At 53.9% G+C, this 23132-nt stretch overlaps 1 protein-coding gene across 1 annotated transcript in view; it reads right to left on the minus strand.

Moving 5' to 3' along the window:
* The window catches only part of LOC147105410 (uncharacterized), a gene marked incomplete at its 5' end in the record, with an annotated part of 278987 nt that overhangs the window by 227407 nt on the left and 28448 nt on the right, over positions 1 to 23132 (minus strand). The window contains 2 exons of the mRNA XM_086011725.1: positions 1246 to 1304; positions 13581 to 13638. Coding sequence (XP_085867851.1) covers positions 1246 to 1304; positions 13581 to 13638 — 117 coding nt within the window. The remainder of the gene's footprint in view (positions 1 to 1245; positions 1305 to 13580; positions 13639 to 23132) is intronic.

Raw genomic sequence — 23132 nt, forward strand, 5'->3', positions numbered from 1 at the left:
GAGACAGGGACGGCAGTGGAGAGTGCTAGTCGGAGGGCGCAGGACTCTGCCAGCTCGGCTCAGCTGCATGTCGACCCTCTGCCTCTGGGTCCATCCACAAGGTCAGTGGTGCTGGAACTCCAGGAACAGATGCAGGAGTTTCTGGCAGGTTTTGTCTCCAGGGTCGATGCAAGTGTGGAGCGAATGGAGGAGTCCATAGCGAACATGACCAGAGCCTTTGTGGAGTCATTGGTGCATCAACGCTTCCTCCATGGAGGAGATAAGCCGCCAGGGTATGGAAAACATGGTGAGTGCTCATAATAGAATGACATCTCTGGAGGAGCGATGGGCATCTATTGAACAGAGAAACCAGGCCTTCATGGAAGTCCTTCTGAGTAGGACTGCCAGTGCAGAAACTGGTCCCCATGGCCCCCTGATGTGCAGCAAGGTGCTCTCAAGCCACTTCTGGCCCGTGCAGCTTCAGGTGGGTGAGCAGCAACCTGGCGCTCCTGTTGCTCATCCTGTTGTTCCTGGTTCCGCTGGTGCCACGGCTGGTGTTCGAGCTCATCTAATGCCCAGAAGGGAAGGAAATAAATGGCTCCCATGCTTCTGGTATATGCCTCCGCTGAGGAAGCGCTGAGTGAGGGTGGCGAGCGGGGTTTCCCAGCAGGTCACACTGGAGAAGTGTGTGAGGCTCCAACCTTCCACAGGTGTGGTTAAGCCTGGTAAAAGTTGCCCCAGTCCTGAGACAACAAAGTCCTGCCACCTGCAAATGATGGCTGATCAAATCTTGTCTTTAATGGTTTGCCTGCAGTTGATAGTCACCAATGCAATCGTGCTCCCGCCAGGTTTCACATTCGTGATTCCCACCAGGCGTGTTTTACGTGGGAAAAGGATTAAAGTTGCAAGGGCCTGTTAAAATAGGATTATAGCGGCCATTTAGTGGTAATTAAGGGGCTTAAAGACCAGTCCCGCCTGTTGGATAAGGGACGGAGTCGGAACCATCAGACACGCCTGAGTTAAAATTGCTCGGAGTCGGGAACCAGGCGGGGAGGGGGGGTCCCGCCCGCCATTTTTTGCAATTTTAACCCCCCGCCTGCCTCAAAGCCCGCCTGATGGCCCAATGAAAATCGAGACCAAAGAGTCTACCATCAATTGGCCTTCCATATTATACAACAGCCAAGCCCAACTCTGTTTGAGTGGGGTGGAGTGGATGGGGTGGGGGTGGAGCTGAAGGGTCCGAGAAGATAGAGACAAATCACTTACCCTACTGAGCTTAGGTCCCCCTGGCTGATGTCAGAGCCCCATCTCTGCCTGGCCTCTTTCTGAAATGGAAACGTGTGGTGATTATAAACAATAAGGCGGCTGGCCCAGAGTCTCTTAGCGTCTGTAGCTACCACCCACTCACACATTGCCTGTCGTGGCCATTCGAAGACAGAGCGATTCAATAGTTGCTATGTTCCATGCAGCTGTTACCTTATCCAGTTTCAAGAAGGTTCAACTTGAGTTCTCCACAAACAATACAATTTATATTAGAAATTAAGAATATGAGAACTTATGAAATGTCAGGCCCCTCAAAAACTGGCCCTCTAGACCCCCAACTCTTCTATTGGAGTCGGTCCTTCTAGAACCCAAACTTTTCTATGGCAGTCCATTCCTTTAAAATCCCAAATTTCCCATCAAAGCCCACCTGACTAGTACCCTAACTCTTCAATCCAAACCTGTCCTTCCAGTACCCTAAATGCCTCATGCCAGCCTATCCCTCTAGAACACTAACCATTTTATTGGAGTCCATCCTTCTAGAACTCGAACTCAGGTTGAAACCCATCACATTACTTCCCTATCTCGCCCATCAAAGACCCTCCATTCTACCCCATGGGAGACCATCCCTCCAGAAACCCAACACTTGTATCCAAACCCATCCCACGAGCCCTAACTCGAAGTCACTCCCTCCACGACACTGACTCTCCCATTGGAGATAATCCTTCTAGAACCAAGGCCTAGAAATTCGGTGGAGGCCCAAACGGGGCGCCAAGCTTGCCTGGGCGCCAGAATTACCGCTGCGATTGGAGCCGTTGCGCCCGCCGGAAATTCAGCTTGAGCGCCCCAAGACGGACGTGGGGCGCTGCTCGAGGCGCCCCGCGTCCCTCTTGGGGCGCTGAAACTGAATATCGCAGTGCAACGTGCCGCAGCGCCACACGGTGCGGCACGGCGCGCTGCGGTACTGCAGGCCTTCCTCCCCTTCTTAAGGGGGAGGGGCCTGCACCAGCACGATGACCGATCACGAGTGCCGGCAAAAGAGCCCGGCACCGAGGAGAAGTGCCGGGCTCTCGGGACACAGCCGGCACTGCCCGGGGGGGGGGGATCAGGAGGCCGGGGACGGAGGTGCTGGCAGGCGGCCACCGAAAAAATGGCCGCCCCGCACCTCCACCTTAAGTTGCGCCACTACCGCCACAGGTAGGCCCCGTGAAATGGGCGCGATTTGCGAACGGCGTTACAGAGGCAGGCGCGACCAAATTTCGCGATCGGGGCGGTAGCGGGGCGCTGGGCATACCGATGACGTCATCGGTGGTGGCGCAGCGCTACAGGCTAATGCCGCCATTCGCGCCCCACTAAATATCGCAGGAGGCATGGCCAGTGGTGCTAAAGCCACTGAGTGCCCTCTTTAGGCGCTAACTGGTGGCGCAGTCCACCGAATTTCTAGGCCCAACTCTTCTATCGAAATCCACCCATCTAAAATGTTCGACATGTATTGCATTTTGGGAGCTCTTTTATTGTAGGGACAGGACATATAAAACTTAACAGATTACATTTCCATTGAAGAAACATAAATTTAAGAACATCAGAATTAGGAGCAGGAGTCGGCCATTCGGCCCCTCGAGCCTGCTCCGCCATTCAATGCGATCATGGCTGATCTTCGACCTCAACTCCACTTTCCCGCCCGATCCGCATATCCCGCGATTCCCCGAGAGTCCAAGGCCTAGAAATTCGGTGGCGCCCCATTTGGGGCGCCAGTCTCACCTGGGCGCCACACGCTGCGGCATGGCGTGCTGCGGTACTGCAGGCCTTCCTCCCCTTCTTAAAGGGGAGGGGCCTGCTGCAGCGCGATCGGAGATTGCGAGTGCCGGCAAAAGAGCCCGGCACCGAGGAGAAGTTCCGGGCTCTTGGGACACAGCCGGCACAACGCGGCGGGGGGGGGGGCTCAGGAGGCCGGGGACGGCGGCGCGAAGAGGTGGTGGCAGGCGGCCAGCAAAAAAAATGGCCGCCCCGCACCTCTCCTTTAATTAGCGCCTCTACCGCCACAGGTAGGCCCCCCTAAACCGGTCGCAAATTGTGACCAGCTTTACAGCGGGGGGCGCTACCAAATTTCGTGATCGGAGTGGTAGCGGGGCGCTGCGCACACCGATGACGTAATCGGTGGCGGCGCCGCGCTATAGGCTAATGCCGCCATTAGCGCCCTGCTAAATTTCGCGGCAGGCTTGGCCAGTGGCGCTAAACCCGCTAAGTGCCCTCTTTGGGCGCTAACTGGTGGCGCAGCCCACCGAATTTCTAGGCCCAAAAATCTATCGATCTCAGCCTTGAATATACTCAACGACTCAGCATCCACAACCCTCTGGGGCAGAGAATTGCAAAGATTCACAACCCTCTGAGTGAAGAAATTCCTCCTCATCTCGATCTTAAATGACCGACCCCTTATCCTGAGACTGTGACCCCTAGTTCTAGACTCTCCAGCCAGGGGAAACAACCTCTCAGCATCTACCCTGTCAATCCCCTTCAGAATCGTGTATGTTTCAATGAGATCACCTCTCATTCTTCTAAACTCCAGAGAGTATCGGCCCATTCTACACAATCTCTCCTCATAGGACAGCCCTCTCATCCCAGGAATCAATCTAGTGAACCTTCGTTGCACCGCCTCCAAGGCAAGTATATCCTTCCTTAGATAAGGAGACCAAAACTGTGCACAGTGCTCCAGGTGTGGTCTCACCAAGGCCCTGTACAATTGGAGCAAGACTTCCTCACTCTTATACTCCAACCCCCTTGCAATAAAGGCCGACATGCCATTTGCCTTCCTCATTGCTTGCTGTACTTGCATGCTAGCTTTCTGTGCTTCCTGTACGAGGACACCCAAATCTCTCTGAACACCAACATTTAATAGTTTTTCATCATTTAAAAAATATTCTGTTTCTCTATTCTTCCTACCCAAGTGAATAACCTCACGTTTCCCCACATTATACTTCACCTGCCACCTTACTGCCCGCTCACTTAACCTGTCTATATTCCTTTACAGGCTCTTTGTGTCCTCACAGCTTACTGTCCCACCTAACTTTATATCATCATCAAACTTGGATACATTACACTCGGTCCCTTCATCTAAGAGGAGATTTGATCGAGGTGTTCAAAATCATGAGGGGTCTGGACAGACTAGATAGAGAGAAACTGTTCCCGTTGGCGGAAGGGTCGAGAACCAGAGGACACAGATTTAAGGTGATTGGCAGAAGAGCCAAAGGTGACGCAAGAAATAAAAATTTCACGCAGAGATTGGTTAAGATCTGGAATGCACTGCCTGAAAGGGAGCTGGAGGCAGACTCAATCTTATCTTTCAAACGGGAATTGGATAAGTACCTGAAGGAAAAAAATGTGCAGGGCTACTGAGAAAGGGCGGGAGAGCGGGACTAGCTGAAGTGCCCTTACACAGAGCCGGCACCGGCTCGACGGGCCGAATGGCCTCCTACTGTGCTGTAACCATTCTATGATTCTATGTCATTAATATAGATTGTAAATAGCTGAGCCCCAAGCATGAGGATTTATATTCAGAATCACCCTCCAAATTTAAATGGCACATCCCTTCCGTGTGCCGATAAGAACATTTCACTTTCTCGGTGAAAACAGGCATCTCAATAAAACCTCACACAGAGCTGAATGCTTCTGCTTTGTCCTCGGCTACAAACATTCATCGATGCTAACTACCAAATTACAAGGATTTCTCCATCACACTTACATTGGACATTATTTCAGTCTTTCATATGAACATAGTCAGAGTGTGAAAGGCTTAGAGGGTGCAGAATTCTTAAAGTGCATCCAGGAGAGCTTTTTGAGCCAACATGTAGAAAGTCCTACAAGAGAGGGGGCGGTACTGGACCTAATTCTGGGGAATGTAGCCGGGCAAGTGGTGGAAGTGTCAGTAGGAGAGCATTTTGGCGACAGTGACCATAATTCGGTGAGATTTAAGGTGGTCATGGAAAAAGACAAAGACGGCCCGGAAATAAGGGTTCTAAATTGGGGGAAGGCCGATTTTAATATGATAAGGCAGGATCTGGCCAAAGTGGACTGGGAGCAGCTACTTATAGGAAAATCCACATCAAGACAGTGGGAGACTTTCAGAAGGGAAATAGAGAGAGTACAACGCCAACATGTTCCTGTAAAGGTCAAGGGTGGGACCAACAAGCAAAGGGAACCTTGGATGACAAGGGAGATACAAAAATGCATTAGAAATAAAAGGGGGGCTTTTGGCAGTTACAAAAGACTAAAGACGGAAGAAGCCCTAGAGGAGTATAAAAAGTGCAGGGGCATACTTAAAAAAGAAATTAGGAGGGCGAGGAGGGGCCATGAAATAACACTGGCGAGCAAAATAAAGGAAAATCCTAAGATGTTTTATAAGTATATTAAGGGCAAGAGGATAACCAGGGAAAGGGTAGGGCCCATTAGGGACCAAAGTGGCAATCTGTGTGTAGAGCCAGATGATGTAGGCGGGGTTTTAAATGAATTTTTTGCATCTGTGTTCACTATGGAGAGAGACGATGCAGACATAGAAATCGGGCAAGGGGACTGTGACATACTTGAACATATTAGCATCGAGAGGGAGGAGGTGCTAGCGGTTTTAGCAGGCCAAAAAGTGGATAAATCCCCAGGCCCGGACGAGATGTATCCCAGGCTGCTGTGGGAGGCAAAGGAGGAGATTGCAGGGGCTCTGACACAAATTTTCAGAACCTCTCTGGCCACAGGGGATGTACCAGAGGACTGGAGAACAGCTAATGTAGTACCACTATACAAGAAGGGTAGCAGGGATAAACCAGGGAATTACAGGCCAGTGAGCCTAACATCTGTGGTAGGGAAATTATTGGAAAAAATTCTGAGGGACAAAATTAATCTCCACTTGGAGAGGCAAGGATTAATCGGGGATAGTCAGCATGGCTTTGTCAAGGGTAAATCATGTCTGACAAATCTGATTGAATTTTTCGAGGGGGTGACTAGGGGGGTGGATGAGGGAAATGCTGTGGATGTGGTTTACATGGACTTCAGTAAAGCTTTTGACAAAGTCCCGCATAGGAGACTGGTCAAGAAGGTAAGAGCCCATGGGATCCAGGGTGCCTTGGCGCGTTGGATCCTAAACTGGCTTAGTGGCAGGAGGCAGAGGGTGATGGTCGAAGGATGCTTTTGTGACTGGAAGCCTGTGTCCAGTGGGGTACCTCAGGGATCGGTGCTGGGTCCCTTGTTGTTTGTGATCTACATAAATGATTTGGATGAGAATGTAAAAGGTATGATCAGTAAGTTCGCAGATGACACGAAAATTGGTGGGGTGGTAAATTGCGAGGAGGAAAGCCTCAGGCTACAGGACGATATAAACGGGTTGGTCAGATGGGCGGAAAAGTGGCAAATGGAATTTAACCCTGAAAAGTGCGAGGTGATGCATTTTGGACGGACAAATAAGGCAAGGGAATACACAATGAGTGGTAGGACCCTAGGAAGTACAGAGGGTCAGAGGGACCTTGGTGTACATGTACATAGATCTCTGAAGGCAGCGGAACAGGTAGATAAGGTGGTTTAAAAGGCATATGGGATACTTGCCTTCATTAGCCGAGGCATAGAATATAAGAGCAGGGAGGTTATGATGGAGCTGTACAAAACGCTGGTGAGGCCACAGCTGGAGTACTGTGTGCAGTTCTGGTCGCCTCACTATAGGAAGGATGTGATTGCTTTGGAGAGGGTGCAGAGAAGATTCACCAGGATGTTACCTGGGATGGAGCGCCTCAGCTATGAAGAAAGACTAAACAGGCTGGGGTTGTTTTCCTTGGAACAAAGAGGGCTGAGGGGGGACCTGATTGAGGTGTACAAAATGATGAGGGGCATAGATAGGGTAGATAAAGAGGAACTTTTCCCCTTAGTAGGGGGGTCAATAACAAGGGGGCACAGATTCAGGGTAAGGGGCAGGAGATTTAGAGGGGATTTGAGGAGGAACTTTTTCACCCAGAGGGTGGTTGGAATCTGGAACTCACTGCCTGAAAGGGTGGTAGAGGCAGGAACCCTCACAACATTCAAGAAGCATTTGGATGAGCACTTGAAATGCCATTGCATACAAGGCTATGGACCAAATGCTGGAAAATGGGATTAGACAGGACAGGGATGGATGGGCGGCGCAGACACGATGGGCCGAAGGGCCTCTTTCTGTGCTGTAAAACCCTATGACTCTATGACATAGGACCAGGAGGAGGCCATTGAGCCCCTGGAGCCTGTTCCGCCATTCAATGAGATCATGGCTGATCTGTGACCGAACTCCATACACCCGCCTTTGGCCAATAACCCTTAATACCTTTGGTTAACAAAAATCCATCAATCCCAGATTTAAAATTAACAACTGACTTAGCATTAATTGCCATTTGCAGAAGAATGTTCCAAACTTCTCCCACCCTTTGTGTGTAGAAGTGTTTCCTAATTTCACTCCTGAAAGGTCTGGCTCTCATTTTTAGACCTGCCCCTAGTCCGAGACTCCCCAACCAGCGGAAATAGTTTCTCTCTATCTACCCTATCTGTTCCCCTTAATATCTTGAAAACTTTGATCAGATCACCCCTTAACCTTCCAAATTCTCGGGAATACAACCCTAGTTTGTGTAATCTCTCCTCGTAACTTAACCCCTGGAGTCCGGGGATCTGGTAAACCTACGCTGCACTCCCTCCAAGGCCAGTCTATCCTTCCTAAGGTGTGGTGCCCAGAACTGCTCCCAGTGCTCCAGGTGTGGTCTAACCAGGGTTTTGTACAGCTGCAGCATAACTCCTACCCCCTTGTATTCTAGTCCTCTTGATATACAGGCCAGCATTCCATCAGCCTTTTTGATTATTTCCTGTACCTGTTCAAGACATTTTAATGCTCGATGTACCTGGGCACCCCAAGTCTCTTTGGAACCCCACTGTTTCTAGCTTTTAACCATTTCAAACGTACTCTGATCTATCCCTTTTAATTCCAAAGTTGATGACCTCACACTTGCCTATATTGAAATCCATTTGCCACAGTTTTGCCCATTCACTTAATCTATTAATATCTCTTTGTAATTTTATGCTTCCATCTACACTGCCTACAATGCCTTTGTTGTTGTATCCGTGTGTTAATGGAGACACGGAATGCAGGAGTTGGTTTAACAGGTGTTTACTGGACAAAGTCTGGAGGTGAACTAAAAGATACAAGACACTATACAGGCTTATATAGCCCGAGTGGCCACTACCGGCATTACAGTACACAGGGGCTTTTAAAGGCACATACACCACAATTCCTCCCCTTTTAGACAACCAGTACATAACATTTTAAGTAATCATTAATTAACATGTTTACAAGAACAATAATCTACACATTTGCTGCAGTTAATCAATTATAAGTCAGTCTCTCTGGAGGCTTCCTGACTCGGTCCGGATAACGCCTCGGTGGTGCAGTAGTTTTCGGTGGTGTAGTAGGTTCTTTTGGCAAGGTCGATTCGGCTTGAATGCCAGTGTCGGGTTCATCTGGTTCCAGTATCACCGGATCGGAGGTAGATACTATGGGTATCTCTGCTTCATCATTAGGCGTATAGAGTGGTGGTGTAGGTTGTCCCTTTTTGGATGACTCTATGATCTGGTCAGCATGGCGCCTTATTATGCTTTCTCCAATGTCCACGGTATACATCAGCGGTCCTAGTCGTGTGCAAATAGTTCCAGGCTGCCAGTTCTCGGTACGGTAGTCCCGGGGCAAAACTTGTTGACCTATCTGGAAGGTTCTAGTTGGCCTTTCATTCATGCCTTGAAATTGCCGGTTCTCTACGTCCCTTCTGATGTTTGGCTTGATCAAATACAGCCGGCATCTTAGTCTTCTATTGAAAAACATCATGGCAGGAGTTTGGTTTGTAACCACGTGTTGCATTCCTGTGGGCAAACAAGAAGTTATCTACCTTATGCTGTAGATTAATGTCTTCATTACCCATAGCCTTTATGGCCTTCTTGAAGGTCTGGACAAACCTTTCAGCCAATCCATTGGTGGCGGGATGGTATGGGGTGGACGTGTAGTGCTTAACCCCATTGTTTTTTAAGAACTTCCTGAATTCTTCGGACACAAATTGTGGTCCATTATCAGAACAGATCTGTTCAGGCAGCCCATTCCTGGCAAATATGGTCCTTAATACTGTGATGGTTTTTTCCGTGGTGGTGGAGGACATCTTTATTACCTCCGGCCACTTGGAGTGTGCATCAACCGCGATTAAGAACATTGAGTCCATAAATGGACCAGCAAAGTCGATGTGCACCCTTTGCCATGGAGATGAGGGCCACTCCCATGGATGTAGAGGGGCTTGTGGTGGGGTGTTTTGGACCTTCTGGCATCCTAGACAGCCCTTGGTCATTTCTTCGATGTCTCCATCGATACCTGGCCACCACACAAACGCTCTGGTTAGGTTCTTCATTTTCACTCCACCCAGATGCCCCTCGTGAAGCTCCTTTAGCACTTTATCCTGGAGTTTGGGTGGAATCACCACTCTGGATCCACACATCAAGGTTCCTCGGCACACTGACAGCTGTTCTCTTCTTTGCGAGAATGCTGGCAACAGTGGTTCGCCATGTGCTGGCCATCCCTTCACCGTTAAATCGTAGACTCGTGAGAGAGTCGGGTCATTTCTCGTTTCCTTTTCAATGGTAGAATTTGTTACTGGTAGACATTCCACTATGGTTGAGTGGAACATTTCCACTGGGTCCACTGTAGGTGCCTCTTCTACCGTTGGCAACGGTAGACACGATAAACCGTCAGCATTTCCATGCTGTTTTGATCCTTTGTATTCTATGTCATATTGGTGTGCCCCTAGGAAAAGGGACCACCTCTGTAGCCTTTGCGCTGTCATAATGGAAACGCTCTTTTTAGGGTTGAATATGGAGACGAGGGGTTGATGGTCAGTCGACAAGGTAAATTTTTGTCCGTGTAGGTAATGGTTGAATTTCTTCGCTCCCCATACCAGGCTGAGTGCTTCCCTGTCGACCTGAGCATAGTTACGCTCAGCTGAGTTCAATGAGCGTGACGCAAAAGCTATCGGCCGCTCCGAGCCATCAGGGAATTTATGCGATAATACCGCTCCTACGCCATAAGGGGATGCATCGCACACCAGTCTGATTGGCAGTGATGGGTTGTAATGAGCCAAAACTTCCTTGGACGTGATCAAACCTTTACATTTATGGAAGGCACGTTTACAGTCTTCGCTCCATTTCCAAATTACTCCCGTTTGTAGCAGTTCGTTAAGAGGGTGCAGAACAGTTGACAAGTTCGGTAAAAATTTATGATAGTAATTTATCAATCCCAGGAACGACCTTAATTGTGAGACATTTTCAGGTGCTGGGGCTTTTATGACCGCTTCAATTTTTTCAGGTGACTTATGCAACCCTTCTTCCTTAATTATGTGGCCACAATATGATATTTGTTTCTGGAAAAATTCGCACTTGGGGCGATTTGCTCGTAGGCCCCGTTCTCTCAGCCTAGTGAGCACCTGCTCCAAATTGGCAAGGTGCTCGTTGTCGTTTTCTCCCGTTGCAAGGATGTCGTCTAGGTAGCATTGAGTCCCCGGAATCCCTTGCAGGACTTGCTCCATAGCTCTTTGCCAGATAGCTGGAGCTGATGCTACTCCGAAAACCAGTCGATTGTACTGGTACAGGCCTTTGTGTGTGTTTATTGTGAGATACTTTTTAGAGGCCTCCTCAACCTCCATCTGCAGGTATGCCTGTGCCAAGTCAATTTTGGTGAAACGTTTCCCTCCGGATAGTGAGGCGAAAATATCTTCTATCCTCGGAAGAGAATACTGTACCGTGTGAAGAACCGGGTTTACAGTCACCTTGAAGTCCCCACAGATGCGAATTTTTCTCTGTTCTTCAGATTTATCATTATTCAACGTTTTCTTCATGACCGGGACGATGGGTGTTGCCCACTCGCTCCAATCTATCTTGGATAACACGCCTGTCTTTTCCAAATTCTCCAGCTCTGCCTCGACTGCTGGACGAATTGCGTATGGCACCGGTCTTGCCTTAAAAAACTTGGGAATTGCCGCATCTTCCACTTTTATTGAGGCGGTGACGCCTTTCAAGGTTCCTAGTTCCTGTTGGAACACTTCTTTGGCGTTGGCCAAGATGTCTTTTAATTGTTCAGGTATGACGTCATCATCATTTTTTGTCTTACTGGTCACCGTCAGTGCCTGAATGGAGTGCCAGTCTAAACGTATCTTCCTGATCCATTCACGTCCCAACAGCGGTGGACCACCATCTTGCAGAACGTATAAATACAACTTCTGTATTTCCTTGCTGTTGTATACAACAGGCACCCTTATTTTCCCTCTGGGGTATACTTTCTGCCCCGTATATGTTTTCAAGATAATGGATGTGTCTTTCAAAGGTATATGCGGAAATAGTCGCTCGTGATCCCGTCAGAGCTGATCCTGTATCTAGCTCCATTTGAACTGGGGACCCCGCTATCATGAGGGTAACCCAAATGGTCTGGTAATCTTCTTTGGCAATTACATTATGTAATTTGAGACAGCTTAGTCTCTTATTTCCGGAGTCGCTATCGCTCTTCTGTTCTTCGGAGCTACTGTCTGTCATCATTTGTACCTTTCTGTACTTTTCCTTATTGATTTTTTTTCTGTCAGTGGATTTTTTGTTTCCAGATCGGCATACACATGCAATGTGTCCCATCTTTCCGCATTGCCTGCATGCTTTGTCCTTGAACCAGCAGTCCCTCTGGTCATGGGTGGATCTGCCGCAGCGATAACATCTCTTGAAACCCTGTGTCATTTCATGGGTGCCGAAGTCCCGTGGCTTTTGCTGTATCTCTGCAGCTCCTCTTGCTGCTGCTTCGTATGATACAGCCACACTGAAAGCCTTGTCCAGTGTTAAATCTTTCTCAGAAAGTAGTCTTTTCTGTGTTCCTTCGCTTAGGAGACCGCAGACGAATTTGTCTCGAAGAGAATCTGCCAGTCCTGCTCTGAATTGGCAGTGCTTTGACAGCTTCCTTAATTCGGTGAGGTAATCAGCGTTACTTTCATTCTTGTGCTGATTCCTCCTGAAGAATTTGAATTGTTCCGCTATCAGCAGCGGTGTTGGGTTTAAGTGCTCCTGTAGGGTATCAACAATCTCCTTAAAATTCTTGTCCATCGGTTTGGCTGGAGTGATTAAGTTTTGCAACAGCCCGTATGTCTTTGCGCCCATTAGATTTAGAAGTATCGATGCCTTTTTATCATCCTCTATTTCATTCGCTGTGCAATATACCTCCACTCTTTCCACATATGTGGTCCAATCCTCTACATCACTATCGAAAGCAGTAATATTGCCAGTCTTAGGCATCCTGAAAAAAAATGGCGCCTCCCGCGCTTTCCTTTCTTCCCTGCCGAGAAAAAAAATGGCGCCTCCCGCGCTTTCCCACCGCTGTCGCTGCTGACAACGCTGTTCTCCGCGGTTTTTATTTATACAGATATTTTTAATAATCGGAGACTCGTTCCCGCCGGACTCTCTGGGACTTTCCCCTCCCTCTGCTTGGTCCGAACGCTGACCTGCTTTGCAGCGCCGGCCGCCTCCCGAGTGCTCCACCCTTCGTCTCTGTTTGCCTCCGCCTTCGCTGCTCGGCCCCGCTGCAGAGCCAGCCGATCGAGCCCAAGCCCGCCGCCCAGGAAGGAGTATTGCAGTACCTGCCACCAGCCCGGCTAGCTGGTGAAACCACAGTTTTTTCTTTTTTTTTCTTCGACCTTCGTCTCAGGAATCGATCTCCTTGAGGTGCTGCCGAATTGCAGGTAAGTCCGTTTCCAATTCGTCGCCACTGTTGTATCCGTGTGTTAATGGAGGCACAGAATGCAGGAGTTGGTTTAACAGGTGTTTACTGGACAAAGTCTGGAGGTGAACTAAAAGATACAAGACACTATACAGGCTTATATAGCCCGAGTGGCCACTACCGGCATTACAGTACACAGGGGCTCTTAAAGGTACATACACTACATTTGTGTCACTGGCAACCTTGGCTATGTGGCTCTCTATCCCATCATCTAAGGCGTTAATAAATACTGTGGATAGTTGAGGCCCCAACACAGATCCCTGCGAGACACCACTAGTCACATCCTGCCAATTAGAGAACCTGCTCATTATCCCGACTGCCTGTCTCCTGCCGTTCAGCCAATTTCCCAACCAGCTCAATAATTTGCCGTCAATTCCATGAGCTTTGACTTTAGCCAAAAGTCTGATATGTGGGACTTTATCGAATGCCTTCTGGAAGTTCATATCAATTTTCATTGATTTAGAACCAAGCTATTTTTATAGTTTGTCACTTTATCTCAATCTCTCATTACCTGCAGAAAAGCTTCATCGGAACGTGGCCCCTCACTGCCGGGAGATTGATCTCGCTCTCTGTAATCAAACCAAAGAATCAGACAGACAGGGAGAGACCGTCAGTGACAGTGAGAGAGAGAGGTTACTGGGAAGATAAATTGTTCGATTTCTTCAACCGCTGGCAAGATAAATTGTTCGATTTCCACACTCACCGACACCTCAATCCCAAATCCCAGTCCAAGTCCACTGATCCAGCTGTTCATCAGGGACTCCCAGTCACTCAGTGCATCAGTGAGGTTGGGCCTGTCTAATAACACAGTCCCTGAGTGCACGGTGAGCGGGGAGTGGGCACGGTGTGCGGGGAGTGTGCACGGTGTGCGGGGAGTGTGCACGGTGTGCGGGGAGTGTGCATGGTGTGCAGGGAGTGTGCACGGTGTGCGGGGAGTGTGCATGGTGTGCAGGGAGTGTGCACGGTGTGCGGGGAGTGTGCATGGTGTGCAGGGAGTGGGCATGGTGTGCGGGGAGTGGGCATGGTGTGCAGGGAGTGGGCATGGTGTGCGGGGAGTGGGCATGGTGTGCAGGGAGTGTGCACGGTGTGCGGGGAGTGTGCATGGTGTGCGGGGAGTGTGCATGGTGTGCAGGGAGTGGGCATGGTGTGCGGGGAGTGGGCATGGTGTGCAGGGAGTGTGCACGGTGTGCGGGGAGTGTGCATGGTGTGCAGGGAGTGGGCATGGTGTGCGGGGAGTGGGCATGGTGTGCAGGGAGTGGGCATGGTGTGCGGGGAGTGGGCACGGTGTGCAGGGTGTGGGCATGGTGTGCGGGGAGTGTGCATGGTGTGCAGGGAGTGGGCATGGTGTGCGGGGAGTGGGCATGGTGTGCAGGGAGTGGGCATGGTGTGCGGGGAGTGGGCACGGTGTGCAGGGTGTGTGCACAGTGTGCGGGGAGTGGGCATGGTGTGCAGGGAGTGGGCATGGTGTGCGGGGAGTGTGCACGGTGTGCGGGGTGTGTGCACGGTGTGCGGGGAGTGTGCACGGTGTGCGGGGAGTGGGCATGGTGTGCGGGGAGTGTGCACGGTGTGCGGGGAGTGGGCATGGTGTGCAGGGAGTGTGCACGGTGTGCGGGGTGTGTGCACAGTGAGCAGGGAGTGTGCACGGTGTGCGGGGGGTGGGCATGGTGTGCGGGGAGTGTGCACGGTGTGCGGGGTGTGTGCACAGTGAGCGGGGAGTGTGCACGGTGTGCGGGGAGTGTGCACGGTGTGCGGGGAGTGGGCATGGTGTGCGGGGAGTGGGCATGGTGTGCGGGGTGTGTGCACAGTGAGCGGGGAGTGTGCACGGTGTGCGGGGAGTGTGCACGGTGTGCGGGGAGTGGGCATGGTGTGCAGGGAGTGTGCACGGTGTGCGGGGTGTGTGCACAGTGAGCGGGGAGTGTGCACGGTGTGCGGGGAGCATGCCCGGTGTGCGGGGAGTGTGCACGGTGTGCGGGGAGTGGGCATGGTGTGCAGGGAGTGTGCACGGTGTGCGGACGGTGTGTGGGGTGTGTGCACAGTGTGCGGGGAGAGTGCATGGAGTGCAGTGAGTGTGCACAGTCTGCATATGGTGTGCGGGGAGTGTGCACGGTGTGCGGGGAGTGTGCACGGTGTGCGGGGAGTGTGCACGGTTTGCGGGGAGTGTGTACGGTGTGCGGGAGTGTGCACGGTGTGCGGGGAGTGTACACGATGTGCGTGGAGTGTGCACGGTGTGCGGGGTGTGTACACGGTGTGCGGGGAGTGAGCACGGTGTGCAGGGTGTGTGCACGGTGTGCTGGGTGAGTGCAATGTGTGTGAGGTGTGTGCACGGTGTGCGGGTGTGTGCACGGTGTGCGGGGAGTGTGCACGGTTTGCGGGGAGTGTGTACGGTGTGCGGGAGTGTGCACGGTGTGCGGGGAGTGTACACGATGTGCGTGGAGTGTGCACGGTGTGCGGGGTGTGTACACGGTGTGCGGGGAGTGAGCACGGTGTGCAGGGTGTGTGCACGGTGTGCTGGGTGAGTGCAAGGTGTGTGAGGTGTGTGCACGGTGTGCGGGGAGTGTGCACGGTATGCGGGGAGTGTGCACGGTTTGCGGGGAGTGTGCACGGTGTGCGTGGAGTGTGCAAGGTGTGCAGGGAGTGCACGGTGTTTGGGGAGTGTGCACGGTGTGTTTGGTGTGTGCACGGTGTGCGGGTTGTGTGCACGGTATGCGGGGAGTGTGCACGGTGTGCGGGGAGTGTGCACGGTGTGCTGGTTGTGTGCACGGTGTGTGGGGAGTGTGCACGGTGTGTTTGGTGTGTGCACGGTGTGCAGGTTGTGTGCACGGTATGCAGGGAGTGTGCATGGTGTGCGGGGAGTGTGCACGGTGTGCTGGGTGTGTGCACGGTGTGTGGGGAGTGGGCACAGTTTGTGGGAGGTGTGCATGGTGTGCGGGGTGTGTGCACAGTGTGCTGGTTGTGTGCATGGTGTGCGGCGAGTGTGCACGGTGTGCGGTGCACGGTGTGCAGGGAGTGTGCACGGTGTGCGGGGAGTGTGCATGGTGTGCGGGGAGTGTGCACGGTGTGTGGAGAGTGTGCACGGTGTGCAGGGAGTGTGCACAGTGTGCAGGGAGTGTGCACGGTGTGCGGGCTGTGTTCACGGAATGCAGTGAGTGTGCACAGTGTGCGGGGAGTGTGCATGGTGTGCGAGGTGTGTGCACGGTGTGTGGGTTGTGTGCAGAGTGTGTGCACGGTGTGTGGGGAGTGTACACGGTGTGCGGGGTGTGTGCACGGTGTGCGGGGAGTGTGCACGGTGTGCGGGGTGTGAGCACGGTGTGTGGGGAGTGTGCATGGTGTGCGGGGTGTGTGCACGGAATGCGGGGAGTGTGCACGGTGTGCGGGGTGTGTCACGGTGTGCGGGGAGTGTGCACGGTGTGCGGGGTGTGTGCACGGTGTGCGGGGTGTGTGCACGGTGTGCGGGGAGTGTGCACGGTGTGCGGGGTGTGTGCACGGTGTGCGGGGTGTGTGCACGGTGTGCGGGGAGTGTGCACAGTGTGCGGCGAGTGCCTCAAAGCCCGCCTGATGGCCCAATGAAAATCGAGACCAAAGAGTCTACCATCAATTGGTCTTCCATATTATACAACAGCCAAGCCCCACTCTGTTTGAGTGGGGTGGAGTGGATGGGGTGGGGGTGGAGCTGAAGGGTCCGAGAAGATAGAGACAAATCACTTACCCTACTGAGCTTAGGTCCCCCTGGCTGATGTCAGAGCCCCATCTCTGCCAGGCCTCTTTCTGAAATGGAAACGTGTGGTGATTATAAACAATAAGGCGGCTGGCCCAGAGTCTCTTAGCGTCTGTAGCTACCACCCACTCACACATTGCCTGTCGTGGCCATTCGAAGACAGAGCGATTCAATAGTTGCTATGTTCCATGCAGCTGTTACCTTATCCAGTTTCAAGAAGGTTCAACTCGAGTTCTCCACAAACAATACAATTTATATTAGAAATTAAGAATATGAGAACTTATGAAATGTCAGGCCACTCAAAAACTGGCCCTCTAGACCCCCAACTCTTCTATTGGAGTCGGTCCTTCTGGAACCCAAACTTTTCTATGGCAGTCCATTCCTTTAAAATCCCAAATTTCCCATCAAAGCCCACCTGACTAGTACCCTAACTCTTCAATCCAAACCTATCCTTCCAGTACCCTAAATGCCTCATGCCAGCCTATCCCTCTAGAACACTAACTATTTTATTGGAGTCCATCCTTCTAGAACTCGAACTCAGGTTGAAACCCATCACATTACTTCCCTAACTCTCCCATCAAAGACCCTCCATTCTACCCCATGGGAGACCATCCCTCCAGAAACCCAACACTTGTATCCAAACCCATACCCACGAGCCCTAACTCGAAGTCGCTCCCTCCACGACACTGACTCTCCCATTGGAGATATCCTTCTAGAACCCCAACTCTTCTGTACCTGGACCCCCCAAGTCTCTTTGGACCCCCACTGTTTCTAGCTTTTCACCATTTCAAACGTACTCTGATCTATCCCTTTAATTCCAAAGTTGATGACCTCACACTTGCCTACATTGAAATCCATTTGCCACAGTTTTGCCCATTCACTTAATCTATTAATATCTCTTTGTAATTTTATGCTTCCATCTACACTGCCTACAATGCCCTTGTGTCACTGGCAACCTTGGCTATGTGGCTCTCTATCCCATCATCCAAGGCGTTAATAAATACTGTGGATAGTTGAGGCCCCAACACAGATCCCTGCGAGACACCACTAGTCACATCCTGCCAATTAGAGAACCTGCTCATTATCCCGACTGCCTGTCTCCTGCCGCTCAGCCAATTTCCCAACCAGCTCAATAATTTGCCGTCAATTCCATGAGCTTCGACTTTAGCCAAAAGTCTGATGTGTGGGACTTTATCGAATGCCTTCTGGAAGTTCATATCAATTTTCATTGATTTAGAACCAGGCTATTTTTATAGTTTGTCACTTTATCTCAATCCCTCATTACCTGCAGAAAAGCTTCATCGGAACGTGGCCCCTCACTGCCGGGAGATTGATCTCGCTCTCTGTAATCAAACCAAAGAATCAGACAGACAGGGAGAGACCGTCAGTGACAGTGTCAGAGAGAGAAGGGTTACTGGGAAGATAAATTGTTCGATTTCCACACTCACCTACACCTCAATCCCAAATCCCAGTCCAAGTCCCCTGATCCAGCTGTTCATCTGGGACTCCCAGGGGTTGGGAACCGCAGCCACTCAGTGTATCAGTGCGAGGCTGGGCCTGTCTATTCACACTGTCCCTGTATGCGGGGTGTGCGGACAGTACGCTGGGTGTGTGCACGATGTGCGGGGGGCGTGCACGCTATGAGGGCTGTAAGCACGGTGTGCTGGGTGTGTGCATGGTGTGCTGGGTGTGTGCATGGTGTGCTGGGTGTGTGCACGATATGCGGGGAGTGTGCACGGAGTGAGGGCTGTGAGCAGTGTGCACAGTGTGCGAGGAGTGTGCACGGTGTGCTGGGTGTGTGCACAATGTGCGGGGAGTGTGCACGGTGTGAGGGCTGTGTACATGGTGTGCGAGGAGTGTGCACAGTGTGCGGGGATGGTGCACGGGATGCGGATCCTGTGCTCGGTGTGCGGGGAGTGTGCACGGTGTGCGGGCTGTGTGCACGTTGTGCTGGGTGAGTTCACGGTGAGCGGGGAGAGTGCACGGTGTGCGGGGAGTGTGCACGGTGTGCGGGAACGGAGCACGGTGTGCGGGGAGTGTGCACGGTGTGCCGCTTGTGCACGGTGTGCGGGAAGTGTGCACGGTGTGGGTGAAGTGTGCACGGTGTGCGGGGAGTGTGCATGGTGTGAGGGGAGTGTACACACTGTGTGGGGATTATGCAAGGTGTGCGGGCGTGTGCACGGTGTGCGGGGAGTGTGCACGGTGTGCGGGGAGTGTGCACGGTGTGCGGGCGTGTGCACGGTGTGCGGGGAGTGTGCACGGTGTGCGGGGATGTGTGCACGGTGTGCTGGGTGTGTGCACAGTATGCGGGGAGTGTGCACAGTATGCGGGGAGTGTTCACAGTGTGCGGGGCGTGTGCACGGTGTGCGGGGAGTGCTCACGGTATGCGGGGAGTGTTCACGGTGTGAAGGGTGTGTGCACGGTGTGCCGGGTGTGTGCACGGTGTGCGGGGTGTGCACACGGTGTGCGGGGAGTGTGCACAAGGTGCGGGGAGTGTGCACGGTGTGCGGGTAGTGTACACTGTGTGTGCGGGGTGTGTGCACGGTGTGCGGGGACTGTGCACTATGTGCGGGGATGTGTGCAAGGTGTGCAGGGCGTGTGCACAGTGTGAGGGCTGTGAGCATGGTGCGCGGGGAGTGTGCACGGTGTGCGAGAAGTGTGCACGGTGTGCCGGCGTGTGCACGGTGTGCGAGGAGTGTGCGCGATGTGCGGGATGTGTGCACAGCGTGCGGGGAGTGTGCACTGTGTACAGGGAGTGTGCATGGTGTGCGGGGAGTGTGCACAGTGTGCAGGGTGTGTGCACGGTGGGCGGGGAGTGTGCATGGTGTGCGGGGAGTGTGCATGGTGTGCGGGGTGTGTGCACGGTGTGCAGGGAGTGAGCACGGTGTGCGGGGAGTGTGCACGGTGTGCGGGGTGTGTGCACGGTGTGCGGGGATTGAAAACTGTGTACGGGGTGTGCATGGTGTGCGGGGAGTGTGCACAGTGTGCCGGGTGTGTGCACGGTGCGCAGGGAGTGTGCACGGTGTGCGGGGAGTTTGCACAGTGCGCGCGAAAAGTATATGGTGTGCGGGGAGTGTGCACAGTGTGCCGGGTGTGTGCACGGTGCGCAGGGAGTGGGCACAGTGTGCGGGGAGTGTGCACGGTGTGCGGGGAGTGTGCACGGTGTACACGCTTTGTGCAGGGTGTGTGCACGGTGTACGTGGAGTGTGCACGGTGTGCGGGGATTGTGCATGGTGTGCGGGCTGTGTGCACGGTGTGCGGGGAGTGTGCACGGTGTGTGGGCTGTGTGCACGGTGTGCGGGGAGTGTGCACTGTGTACGGGGAGTGTGCAGGGTGTGCGGGGTGTGTGCACGGCGTGAGGGCTGTGAGCATGGTGGGCGGGGAGTGTGCGCGGTGTGCGAGGAGTCTGCTCGGAGTGTGGGGAGTGTGCACGGTGTGCGGGAAGTGTGTACAGTGTCATGGGTGTGTGCACGGTGTGTGCATGGTGTGCGACGTATGTGCACAGTGTGCGGGAAGTGTGCACGCTGTGCGGGGAGTGCGCACGGTGTGCGGGATGTGTGCACGGTGTGTGGGGAGTGTGCACGGTGTGCGGGGTGTGTGCACGGTGTGCGGGGAGTGTGCACGGTGTGCGGGGAGAGTGCACGGTGTGCGGGGTGTGTGCACGGTGTGCGGGGAGTTTACATGGTGTGCGTGGCATGTGCACGGTGTGCGGGGAGTGTGCACGGTGTGCGGGGTGTGTGCATGGTATGCGGGGAGTGTACACGGTGTGCATGGCATGTGCACGGTGTGGGTGAAGTGTGCACGGTGTGCGGGGAGTGTGCATGGTGTGAGGGGAGTGTACACACTGTGTGGGGATTATGCAAGGTGTGCGGGCACGTGCACGGTGTGCGGGGAGTGTGCACGGTGTGCAGGGAGTGTGCACGGTGTGCGGGCGTGTGCACGGTGTGCGGGGAGTGTGCACGGTGTGCGGGGATGTGTGCACGGTGTGCTGGGTGTGTGCACGGTGTGCGGGGAGTGTGCACAGTATGCGGGGAGTGTTCACAGTGTGCGGGGCGTGTGCACGGTGTGCGGGGAGTGTTCACGGTATGCGGGGAGTGTTCACGGTGTGCAGGGTGTGTGCACGGTGTGCCGGGTGTGTGCACTGTGTGCGGGGTGTGTGCACGGTGTGCGGGGAGTGTGCACAAGGTGCGGGGAGTGTGCACGGTGTGCGGGGGGTGTACACTGTGTGTGCGGGGTGTGTGCACGGTGTGCGGGGACTGTGCACTATGTGCGGGGATGTGTGCAAGGTGTGCAGGGCGTGTGCACAGTGTGAGGGCTGTGAGCATGGTGCGCGGGGAGTGTGCACGGTGTGCGAGGAGTGTGCACGGTGTGCGGGCGTGTGCACGGTGTGCGAGGAGTGTGCGCGATGTGCGGGATGTGTGCACAGCGTGCGGGGAGTGTGCACTGTGTACGGGGAGTGTGCATGGTGTGCGGGGAGTGTGCACAGTGTGCAGGGTGTGTGCACGGTGGGCGGGGAGTGTGCATGGTGTGCAGGGAGTGTGCACGGTGTGCTGGGTGTGTGCACGGTGTGCAGGGAGTGTGCACGGTGTGCGGGGAGTGTGCATGGTGTGCGGGGTGTGTGCACAGTGTGCGGGGAGTGAAAACTGTGTAAGGGGTGTGCACGGTGTGCGGGGAGTGTGCACGGTGTGCCGGGTGTGTGCACGGTGCGCAGGGAGTGTGCACGGTGTGCGGGGAGTGTGCACAGTGTGTGCGAAGAGTATATGGTGTGCGGGGAGTGTGCACAGTGTGCCGGGTGTGTGCACGGTGCGCAGGGAGTGTGCACAGTGTGTGGGGAGTGTGCACGGTGTGCGGGGAGTGTGCACGGTGTACACGCTTTGTGCGGGGTGTGTGCACGGTGTACGTGGAGTGTGCACGGTGTGCGGGGATTGTGCACGGTGTGCGGGCTGTGTGCACGGTGTGCGGGGAGTGTGCACGGTGTGCGGGGAGTGTGCACGGTGTGTGGGCTGTGTGCACGGTGTGCGGGGAGTGTGCACTGTGTACGGGGAGTGTGCAGGGTGTGCGGGGTGTGTGCACGGTGTGAGGGCTGTGAGCATGGTGGGCGGGGAGTGCGCACGGTGTGCGGGATGTGTGCACGGTGTGTGGGGAGTGTGCACGGTGTGCGGGGTGTGTGCACGGTGTGCAGGGAGTGTGCACGGTGTGCGAGGTGTGTGCACTGTGTGCGGGGAGTGTACACGGTGTGCGTGGCATGTGCACGGTGTGCGGGGAGTGTGCACGGTGTGCGGGGTGTGTGCATGGTATGCGGGGAGTGTGCACGGTGTGCGGGGAGTGTGCACTTTGTACGGGAAGTGTGCACGGTGTGCGGGGAGTGTGCACGGTGTGCCGGGTGTGTGCACGGTGCGCAGTGAGTGTGCACAGTGTGCGGGGAGTGTGCACGGTGTGCGGGGAGTGTGCACAGTGTGCGCGAAGAGTATATGGTGTGCGGGGAGTGTGCACGGTGTGCCGGGTGTGTGCACTGTGCGCAGGGAGTGTACACAGTGTGCGGCGAGTGTGCACGGTGTGCGGGGAGTGTGCACGGTGTACACGCTTTGTGCGGGATGTGTGCACGGTGTACGTGGAGTGTGCACTGTGTACGGGGAGTGTGCAGGGTGAGCGGGGATTGTGCACGGTGTGCGGGCTGTGTGCACGGTGTGCGGGGAGTGTGCACGGTGTGTGTGCTGTGTGCACGGTGTGCGAGGAGTGTGCACGGTGTGTGGGCTGTGTGCACGGTGTGCGGGGAGTGTACACTGTGTACGGGGAGTGTGCAGGGTGTGCGGGGTGTGTGCATGGTGTGAGGGCTGTGAGCATGGTGTGCGGGGAGTAGGCATGGTGTGCGGGGAGTATGCACGGTATGCGGGGAGTGTTCACAGTGTGCAGGGTGTGTGCACGGTATGCGGGGAGTGTTCACAGTGTGCAGAGAGTGTGCACGGTATGCGGGGAGTGTTCACATTGTGCAGGGAGTGTGCACGGTGTGCGGGGAGTGTTCACAGTGTGCAGGGAGTGTGCACGGTGTGCGGGGAGTGTTCACAGTGTGCAGGGAGTGTGCACGGTATGCGGGGAGAGTGCACGGTGTGCGGGGTGTGTGCACGGTGTGTGGGGTGTGTGCACGGTGTGCGGGGAGTGTACACGGTGTGCGTGGCATGTGCACGGTGTGCGGGGAGTGTGCACGGTGTACGGGGAGTGTGCACAGTGTGCGGGGAGAGTGCACAGTGTGCGGGGTGTGTGCACAGTGTGCTGGGTGTTTTCACGGTGTGAGGCGAGCATGCATGGTGTGCGGGGAGTGTGCATGGTGTGCAGGGTGTGTGCACGGTA

This window comes from Somniosus microcephalus, chromosome 18 (genome assembly GCF_052327205.1).
Source record: "Somniosus microcephalus isolate GS21.2 chromosome 18, FLI_Smic_1.0, whole genome shotgun sequence".
Lineage (NCBI taxonomy): Eukaryota > Metazoa > Chordata > Chondrichthyes > Squaliformes > Somniosidae > Somniosus > Somniosus microcephalus.